Source organism: Mastomys coucha, unplaced genomic scaffold (assembly GCF_008632895.1).
Source record: "Mastomys coucha isolate ucsf_1 unplaced genomic scaffold, UCSF_Mcou_1 pScaffold8, whole genome shotgun sequence".
NCBI lineage: Eukaryota > Metazoa > Chordata > Mammalia > Rodentia > Muridae > Mastomys > Mastomys coucha.
The window spans coordinates 31,979,444-31,989,910 of NW_022196914.1; the positions used below are offsets into that span (position 1 = coordinate 31,979,444).

The 10,467-nt window shown below is 44.5% G+C and overlaps 1 protein-coding gene across 3 annotated transcripts in view; it reads right to left on the reverse strand.

The window, feature by feature from the left end:
• Ice1 (interactor of little elongation complex ELL subunit 1) overlaps positions 1–10,467 on the reverse strand; it is a 45,898-nt gene that overhangs the window by 19,807 nt on the left and 15,624 nt on the right. For all 3 annotated transcript variants that reach the window (XM_031359811.1, XM_031359810.1, XM_031359812.1), the window contains exons 7-12: positions 9,519–9,556; positions 7,642–7,724; positions 7,383–7,422; positions 7,242–7,298; positions 2,729–2,815; positions 958–1,358 (exon numbers count right to left, since the gene is read on the reverse strand). In XM_031359811.1, the coding sequence (XP_031215671.1) occupies positions 958–1,358; positions 2,729–2,815; positions 7,242–7,298; positions 7,383–7,422; positions 7,642–7,724; positions 9,519–9,556 (706 nt within the window). The remainder of the gene's footprint in view (positions 1–957; positions 1,359–2,728; positions 2,816–7,241; positions 7,299–7,382; positions 7,423–7,641; positions 7,725–9,518; positions 9,557–10,467) is intronic.

Below are 10,467 nucleotides of genomic sequence, written 5' to 3' on the forward strand. Positions count from 1 at the left end.
AAAACAGGGTTTCTCTGTATAGACCAGGCTGGCCTGGAACTAAGAAATCCACCTGCCTCTGCCTCCCAAATGCTAGGATTAAAGGCATGCGCCACCACTACCTGGCAACAGAAACTTTCTTATGAAAATATGTCACAACCCTTGCCTTTAGAGTCAAGGATTTCACACCTCCCTAACACAGTTGAGTTCCCTAGGAAGACTTTCATGGCCCCTCCAGAGATAGCCCACGAGAAGTTCCCCCCAAACCATGTCAGCCTTGGGTTGAACACTGCTGTACAGCGGCTTCTCTCCTGAAACCACCCACCCCTCACAGCTTTCTTTCAAGGGCTCTTCTCTTCCCTCCAGCCTCTCCTAAGTAGAGCACTGCAGTCTGAGGCAGAATGTGCCTGCAGGCCAGCAGAGCTCTCTACAAGCAGAGGAGCTCCATGCTGGGTCCTACTTTCACATACCAGCCCAGCCTTATATCCCCCTCCACCTCTGTACCACACAGTATCTGACTAGATGTCTGGAATAGAAGTGCAGGCCAAGTCTCCTTAGGGGAACAAATAGTACGTAAACGTTTGAAGATATACCCAAGCCTGAGATGCTCCTGGGTGGAGGGTCAAGAATATTAGATTGGAGACTTTTCTATCTTTGAAAATACCCCATGTCTACAAGAGTATGCTTCATTCTCTCCATGTTTATGTCATGCTATGAACTAGCAATACAAGTAAATACCATCTTTGTACAGAAGAACTATAACTAAAGACAAATAAAATGCAGCTCTAAGGCAGTGTGAAGAAAATCACATCACATATGTTGATCCAAAGGATCCTGGTACAGCTTTTCACTTCCTTGTTACTTCATAGTAAAACTGGCTAAAATGAACAGTTTTCCTGATGCACTAATACCTTTGAAACACCCTGGACAAAGGACAAACACATCTAAACGGAATTAAAATTCAGAAAGCCAACTCACAGGTGCAAGGGAAGAAGGCAAAGAGCCTGATGCCATCGGAGGGGGTGAGGGCACTGGAGAAAGAAGAGGAGGGGGAAGTTTGAAGAAGTCAATTGCAGCTTGAAGATCATCATCAAAAAAGTGTTCGTGGTCATAGACATTGGTCCTGTTGCCGTCATCAGGCCTCTGCCCTGAGACTTCAGGATGCCTCTCCTCAGGAAAAGCATGCTCAGTGCTGGGGCTTGCCCCACTGGGCAGCTCTTCTTCTGCACTCTCGGAGGAAGAGAAGTCACCCTCCATCTCCATGGACAGCTTGGTGAAGAAAGAGTGCATGTCTGCGGCCCTGGCAGGGCTGCCCTGCACTGGGAGCAGCTCATCTTGATCAGAGGCTCTGGGTGCACTGTTTCCTTTGGCAGGTTTTTCTGCACAGGAGAGAAGCAGGCATCACATATTTAATAATGCCAAGGAAACATACAAATTACATCCTGAAAACAGGTCAAACTACTATCACAATTAACTTGAAATGAATAGATGGCTTTAAGGTTACCAATCAACTTCTAAAGTTATCATAGACTGGGACAGGGTTGTAGATGAAGTGGTTCATTGAGGCACCAGAGCTAGCTCACAACACAGCAGCAGGGACAGAGGCCTTACTGCCTAGACACTGGGAGACGCTTTCCCCTCAACAACAGTCTCATATACCTTGTATAGAAAGCCTATGGGAAGGTTTGACATCGGTTGATTTCAGAGGACCGTTCAGAAAGATAAAACTATCTGACTCAGTTTGTGGATAGAGATCTCTGTCTCAGTCACCTGCTCCCTCCCTCAACATTGCCAGCATGGTATGAAAAAACAGGAAACTATACAACTTTGTGGGGTCAGGGCATCTTGAGTTTCATGAACTTCCATTGATAATGATTTGGCCTAGAAATATGGATCCCACGGGGTCACTGCAATCACCAGGTATTTGACACAGGAGCAAGACCTCTTCAAAGGTGAGACTGGAACAGAGAAGTACCTAAGCAGGACAAGTATGTCTGAGGCACATAGGAGCTTCTCTGGGGCAACTTCTAGTAAATATGAACTTGTAATGCACTGGAAGGAGCAGAGCTCCACTGACAGAAGAAACAGACAACAGAGTGAGCAGTGGAGAGGGGAGTATGGGACTGCAATGCACTGGGAAGCAGGAGAGCTACCCTGACATGAAATAGACCACAGAGTCTGCAGCAGAGAGAAGAGCGGCAGCCTTCCTTAAGCAAGAATTCCTGGAACTAAATGGAGAAGAGATTTAAAAAAAAAAAAAAAACTTCCCCAGGCAAACTGGAAGCAAAGGATACCTACTATGGATGTGATTCTCAGTGAGTCACAGTACCATACATTCTGTTACTAGTCCGCAGCACAGTGTCCTGAGCAGAAATGGAGTCTAAGACTAGATCCAGTGTACGCAGAAAATGTGTCATTTCCATGAGCCCCAGAGTTGGCTAACAGGATTGGGGAAGAGTGCTGAAGGAATCATTCTTGCGTGAAAATAAAAGTAACTTAAAAAAAGCTATTGTGTAGTACAGGAAGATTACTTGGTCTTCCACATATACCCATCAAGCATGCCTTAGTTTCCCCTCCAAGAGCTCTGAGGAGAGCTGCTACCAAAGGTTGTAGTATCTGCTGGGGTTAGAGTCACCCTGCTTCATACACTTCCGAGAGTAGCCACTCGGCTACACACTGGAGGCTGAGAGGTAGCCTGTGGCAAATGCAGTCACACTCATGCCTTAGGAGAGTCTGTGGTGTCTCTCACCTGGGATGCGTCTGCCACTCTCTCCAGAGAGTCTATGTGCAGTGTTCACACAGAGCCACAGCTCTTTCAGGAGAACTTTCACCTTCCCTGTAAACAGCAAAGCACAGATTAGGCATGGTCCTGTGACTGGAGACTTCTTATCCAAGCATGAAGCAGCACCTGAAGCAGCACCCAAACCTCCTGACTGCAACCACTGCACACTGCATGATGCTAACTGTCAACAACGTTAAGCAAGGCTTCTGCTAAAGCCTGAAGACTCCACATAGGCTTGTTTGCTTTTTCTTTGTTCTAGAGCAGCGGTTCTGGTTCACAAGCTTTCCAATGCTGTGACCCTTCAACATACAGTTCCTCATGTTGTGGTAAGCCCCAATCATGAAATTATTTTTGTTGCTACTTCATAACTGTAATTTTCTAATGTAAGATCTGTTTTCTGATGATCTTAGGTAACCCCTGTGAAAGGGTCACTCAATCACCAAAGGGGCCATGACCCACAGGTTAAGAACCACTGTTCTAGGGGATGGACTCAGAAGCCCCAGCCCATTTGTTATTAAAGGCATTACAGCTTCTCTCTATCACAGCAAGTTAGCCTGTGCCTTTGTTCCACAGTGCTGAGGCTGAGATGAGTACAACAGTAGCAAAGCATCCCTCCGTTACATGGGTCCATCAGCACAGTCACCAGATAACAATGCAGCAACCACCCAGAGGACTGATGGCTAGTCCGTGGATATGAGGGGAAGGGATGGGAACAGTATTCAGAAAAGCCTGCAGAGGGCACCCACAGCAGAAGACTTCACACAAGAAGGCTGGGAAACTGCTGGGACTTAAATTCCAAAAATCTCTGGACTTTCAAACTGCTACAGAACCACTGACCCAAATTGAAAGACCAAAGGGATACATAAGTAAAAGAGACCTAATAAAGACCATAAGAACAGTATGTTTTTCAGGAAAAAGTTTTTCAGGGAAAAGCTTCTGTAACTCATTGAATACACAAATTTCAAAAGTAGCCATCAAGGCAAAATATATTCATGAAAATGTAAACACAAAGAGCCTAAGTTGAAGCATGGATTAAGAATTAACCCATGCTAATTACATTTCAATAATTCCGAGGCCAAATCAAATATGTCTAGACGTCCTTAAGCCTAAGCTTTATGAAATGGGTAAAAACGCTACCTCAGGTCAAGAGAAAATTGAATAGATCAACCTTCCATGTTAAAATCTCCAGGAAATCAGCCACTGGTTTACTACAGTACACTCACATTAGGATACTAAACTCTTGTCACCCCCACAGTGAAGTCCACAGATGGGGATATCAAGACAAGCATGGCTGACAGAAGTAAATCTGTACAGTTGTCCCCCACCTTTCCTATACCCGGTTACCATTGGAGGCTCCAGACCCTTGTGGCTGAAAAGCTTATCTGAATTATAATTTAACCTACCCCAGAGCCTGCTTCCAAATACTGTAATCCCCTTTGCTTAAATGACCTGACCACAGTCCCTGCTTAGTACATATACCCAAAGCAGCCAACAAGGAAGCCTAAAAACAAAGAAAACAAGTTACTTTTTCATCCTCCTAGAGAACAGTCCCAATGCCAAGGAGCACGCGTGCCTTCTTAGAACTGACCCCAAAGCTGGCCTTCCCAGCAAGCAGAGAAAAATCCTCAGTGCAGCTTTCTGACTGATCTGTGAGTGGGTACCTAAATTTAATCCTGAAGGGTTTTCTTCTTTTATCACAATCTAGCATGCTTATAGGGTTTTTCCACTCCACTGTCCCTGTATATCAAGAGCATCTTCTTTAATCTGATGGGCATGTCAGTGTGGCTTAGAGTGAGGTCCTGCTCCGCTCTTCCTTTAAAGAAGCTTAACTGCTCAGACAGCTACTCCTCTTAGGAAACCTACACTGTACAATACCTGCTGAGCTGAAGCAACACTATGCTTACGAATGCCTGACACTTTTATGATCTATCCTTCTCCTATAGATGCTGTGTATTGCCTTAGGTCCTTTTCTAGACATCTGATGGCTTAACTGGTATTTGAAAAGGGGAGGTCTCTTACTCTGTTTAACTTCAGACAGGTCAACAAAGCACACTGGACGTTTGCATGATACTGGACACAACAGCAGCACACTCTATCTGCTATATGCCGTGTCCAAGTGAGACTTGTAAGGTTCTACGGCCTGTCATCTGCTCTCCACCTGAGGACGACACGGGGAGTGGAAGCTGCTGTGAGCAGAGGCTGCCCAGGCACAAGTGCAGGCTTTCCTGCTCTTAAATCACACTTACAGTGCGCTGTTTCCACAAGCACCACCCAGCATCAGTCCCAAAGGCATAATCATTGTAACTGCCATGCTTTCCTGTTTTATTGACTTAAGGGAGGAGAGGATTTTTATCAATATCACATTTACATGTTTGCTGTATTAGCCAACCTTTATGAAGTTTCCAAAGAACTTGGCATGTGGTTTACAGTTCTTACAAATGGTCATTCTGGCAGTTGCTTCTTTAGCCTTCTACATCACCTTCTTTCAAAGACACACAGAAGTTCCCCCATGAAGAGGGCCATTTCCTCAGGAATCCCCGGGAGGCTTGTCTGGCATAGTTCCATGTGCTTGGGTATAGAATGTTTTCTTATCAGATCTCAGTATTCTGAACCCCTTATTCCACATGGAATTGTTCTAAAGCCTGGACTTATTCAGTAGGCCTTACTGCTTTCATACAGACACTGTGAGCCTATCTTAAGTCAGCTCTGAGTACTCAACGTTTTCTGCCTCATTTGATCGAGACAGGCATGTACTTAATTAGCCCATTAGAGCTGCTCTCTGCCCTTGTGGTGTCAACACTCACTCACTCACTACCTGTGCATCTGACCAGGGACTCTCCTTTTCCTCCACACGGATCAGCCCTCCTGACTCTATTCACCCCTTGGGAACCCCTGGAGCAGGTGACTACTGAGACTTCCGGTTTCATCCTCCATGGCATTCGGCATCTTTGATGCTGTCCCTTTACACTCCATTCTCAGAGACCCCTCACTTCATCTCCCAGTACTAGTCGACCCAACACTTCATTAGGTAGCGGATGCTTTAGTTTTCAAGGTCCCTTCACCTCATGTGATGCAGTGGCCCATGGGCATGTTCCTGAGCATGTTGAAGACACTAACAGGTCTGAGCATCTCTCTTACTCATGTGTTAATACTGGTTCTTTACTCTTCTACAATCTGAGGGCTTTCCCATGCCACTTGTACTTTTCAAAGTTTTAATGAAGAGTTTAGGCAAACTGATGGCAGACAAAGTCTCCTTCCTTATCTACACTCTGAATTTCCTATCTGTCAATCACTGCAGGTCCTCCTTTCAGGAACCCTATGGAAGGCTAGTGAGTGGCTTATTTATGAGAATTTAAACAGTGTGGCTAAGCATCTTATTGGGGGGTGGGGAAAGCAGATAGCCCTCAAACCAGCCATTACTTACCTAATTATTTCACCTCTAACAGTTCTCATTCACAGCTCACACTTTAACAAACTATACCTGGGGAGTTCCTGAATAAAACTCTAGCAATGGTTTCTAAACCTGGCAGGCTCCTTTTTAATCAGTCATGGTTAGAACATTAATGCTCTGGCCCTCTGACCTAGAAAAGCAACCTTTGAAACTGTTCTTCTCTGCTACCATGACCATCAGCTTTCCATCTTCTGCTTCACTTTTTTCTACAGATGTTAAACCTCAACAGTAGGGTTCTCAACCTTCCTAATGCTGTAACCCTTTAATACAGTCCTTCATGTTGTGGTGACCTGAAGCCAGACAATTATTTTAGTTGTTACTTCATAACTATAATTTTGCTGTTATGAGTCATAATGTAAACAGCTGTTTCCCAATGGTCTTAGGTGACCTCTGACCCCTGTGAAAGAGCCATTTGAGCCCCCAAAGTGTCATGACCCACAGGTTGAGAATCACTGATCTAAAGTGTCCAGGAAAGCTACATCTGTCTCAGGAGACAGTGTATCACTAGCCAAGGTGACTTCAGATTCAAAATGTTCATGCCTGGATATTCCAAGTACTGATGTACAGTGTGTGTCCTGACGATGCCTGCTGCATCTGCCCTATCTGAGCTCTGTAAGCAGCAGTACTTGACCACTCAGATATGGCCTCCTCGTTTTATTTATGGTCCCCAGAAAACACACTGCAGAGCTGTGGCCAGTTCTGCCTTACCTAACACTGCTCAGCACCCAGGAAACTTAATAAATTAATCTGATAGGCTATAATCTAGGCAGAAACCTATCTTTACTTGCTGAGAAAAAAAGGTGAGATTTATGTACTTTTCTTTTTGCAAACAGTATATTTGTTGAGTCTTTCTTTCATTATTTTGTAAGAAAATAGTTGGCTTTGTGAGCATGCATGTATAAGGAAACCTGTATATGTACAAGTCTAACCATCCAAAATAACAAAGTATCTCTAAAGTCATATTTTCAGAGACTATGGTGCACAAGCTGGCCAGGCACAATAAGCAAGCACAACTGTCAGCATACTCACTTTTATCTACGCTTCCATGCGAGTCACTTGAGATTTGTGTTCCAATGTGTCTCAACTCTGAAAACACGGAAGGAAAAGGGTTTAAAATGAACACTGCCCACTAAAACTGGCCCTCCACATAAGCATTAGCCAAATACTCACCCTTCTCATTTTTCTGTTTGGAAAATTCATCAAGCCTTTCCTGTGCAGGTAGGGGAGAGAAAAACAAGAGTGCTTATGCAGTACAGACATTGTGCAGACACTGTGGGCGAAGGTCAGGCAGGTTCAAGATAACAGTGACTGTAGCCACAATCTGGATGCCACAGAGGCCCTGAGTCACAGCTGTGAAGTGTGTGTAGGTACCTGTGCCACAGAAGCCCCAGTCAGGGATGTAAAGTGTGTGCATCATTTTACCCAGTACCTGTGTCTTCTTAAACTCCTTCTCAAGTATTTTCTTTTCATTCCTCAATTGCTTGAAGTCCTGAGTTTGCCTGACAGCAGCCTCTATGTTTAACAGGTACAGCAAAGCAATAGAAAGAGGTACAGATTAGTGACCACCCATCAAATGCAATCCAGTACAAGCTTCTTTTCTCCATGTCACTTAGTGCCTCTTCATCAAGCTATAGAACTGATCAAGGCTGTGAGGATCCCTTCCCTACCAGGCATAGCAACTTCAAATCCTTGCTTTAGATTGTGAGCAGATCATTCATTTCTTCTTTGGTTCAAAAGCACCAAACAGTGCACACACAAGTAAGAATCTAACCAGAACCAACATCACAGAGATGTGTACATGTACCAATGCCAAGGATAGCAGCGTCATACAAGACACCAGTAACAGTTCTCTTGTCCCCAGGTTTGACTATCCTCAGCACTTGTAGGAAAAATTACTTTTGTTACATGAAAAACACTTAAACTTCACTGAACGTCTGGTCTCTAAGTTGCATATATCCTCTCAGGCACTCCACTCATCTCTACAGACAAGGGAGGACAGAGCTGAGAGCACTCATGCACTTAGTGTTTCTCACTGTTCATGAGATACATATTCCAACCATCTGCAGTTGAATCTCCACTGAGGACAAGGACAAGGAATACTTCATCACCCTTGTTCTAAATGGCCTTTTGGAACTAAATTTGAACTCCTTACATGAAAACACCTCATTCTGAAGCAGAACCCAACCACAGTGATGCTGCGAGTCAACGCAGGCAGACACCTGGTACCATGTTGGCCAGAGAGTGACAGCACAGATAGTGACTGTGGCTGAGACCACCCATGAGTGACTACAGATAGCACGGACAGTCCAATCTGAGCTGGCTGCTGAAAACACAGTTAAGATGTAAGGACAGAACAGATCCCAGTGTGGCCCTTTTGCTTTCTGCCTACTCAGAAACAAGAAGCACCAAATACAAGTGGGGCACTTCACAGAATTCTCTGTGTGTGTGCCAGAGCAATCTATGTGCAGCAGTTCTCTGACATCAACTCAGCCCAGGCTCTAGTCATTTGAGTGGAGAGAACTTCAATTGAGGAAATACTCCCATAAGATCAGGGTGCAGGCAAGCTTGTATGGCATTTTCTTAATTAGTGATATGGGAGGTCTCAGTCCATTTTGGGTGGTTACATCCCTGAGTTGCAGGCCCTGGTTTCCTATAAGCAGACTGAGCAAGCTACAAGGAGCAAGCCAGGAAACAGCACCCCTCCATGGTCTTTGCATCAGCTCCTGTTTCCAGGTTCCTGTCTTGTTTGAGTTTCTGCCTTGGCTTCCCACAATAGATTGTGCTAAACAAACCAAATAGCCAGGCAGTGGTGGCACATGCCTTTAATCCCAGCACTTGGGAGGCAAAGGCAGGCAGATTTCTGAGTTCAAAGACAACCAGGGCTATACAGAGAAACTCTCAGACAAAAACAAAACAAAACCAAAACAAAACAAACAAACAAACAAACAAAAAAGTCCTCTCCTCTCCCAAAATGCTTTTGTAATGGTGTTTATCATAGGAATGAAAATTTTGACTGAAGACAAATCACAAAGGAACAACCTTTTTTAGTAACCACCAACTTCAGTTGAAACAAAGAGATAGACCTAAAACTGAATCACTGTGTTTCCTTCCATGCTGCCTGTTTACAACAATGGTGACAGAGAAGAGGATTAGTTGGAGCACCTGAGTACTCATCTCCGCACACTGAGCTGACTGCAGAGGAGAGTGGCACATGTCCCTTCCTAGCATAGCCACTGATACTTCATAGTCTCACACGTAGCACAAGTCTATATAATAATGTGGCCAGTGAGCAGCAGCCGCACGTACCTTCCAGTTTCTTCACCTTAGCTTCTAGTTTCTTCTTCCTAATAATAAAACCTTGTTAGTTAGATGGCAAAAGAAATTTAGTTCATCACACATATCATTCTAGTTAGTGAGACTTATATAAAAGATTTTGCTCATGATCACACGTCAACTAAACTACCAGCATATGATCTTATGGTGGAATGAACCTGAGAAAGAACACTGTACCACTTAATGTGCAGTATTTCTAAGATTGGTTTTTTTAAAACCTGACTTCTGTTTGAGAAACACAAAATGGGGCTATTGCATCTCTGCGTCTCTGGCATAAACACACGGAAGACTTCTTTCTCCTTTGGGACAGTAAATGTCATCTCTGAGCTGTGTTCAAATGATCTTCCCCTGGTTATCCAGCACCTAACCCACCAGGCATTTTTCAGGAGTATGCAAGTGAGCAAGGGAAGGTAGAAGCTTCCCTTGGTCTAAGATGGATTTCTGAGATAAAGAAGATAGGAAGCTCAGAACAATATCTACACACTGTCATGTCCCAGGCCCAGCAAACAGTGACATACAGCTCCACAGGTACTCGGAGGGATGTGGCTGACCTACCAAACCTGAGTGTAATTAGCAAGATGCTTCTAACAGCCCATTTCACTAATGGTAACAAATGCCCCTTGCCAGTGAGATACCATAGATGGCACCTGGAAACGACTGACACAAATATGGGAGATCCAGGACTGTGTTTCAGGACACACAAGCACAGGTGCAGCTCACACATGACAAAGTATGTTTGATAGCTCTGAGTACTCCTGCAGCACCAGATAACCTTAGTCACAATAGTACTGACCCCTCTGAGACAGTGGTGGGAACTAGCTGAGATTAGTCCAAGTTTGCACAGCTAATTAATTACAACCAGTGAACAGAAACAGTGAGTTGGGGGGAGGAGAAGAGAGGAGAGGAGGGGAGGGGAGGGGAG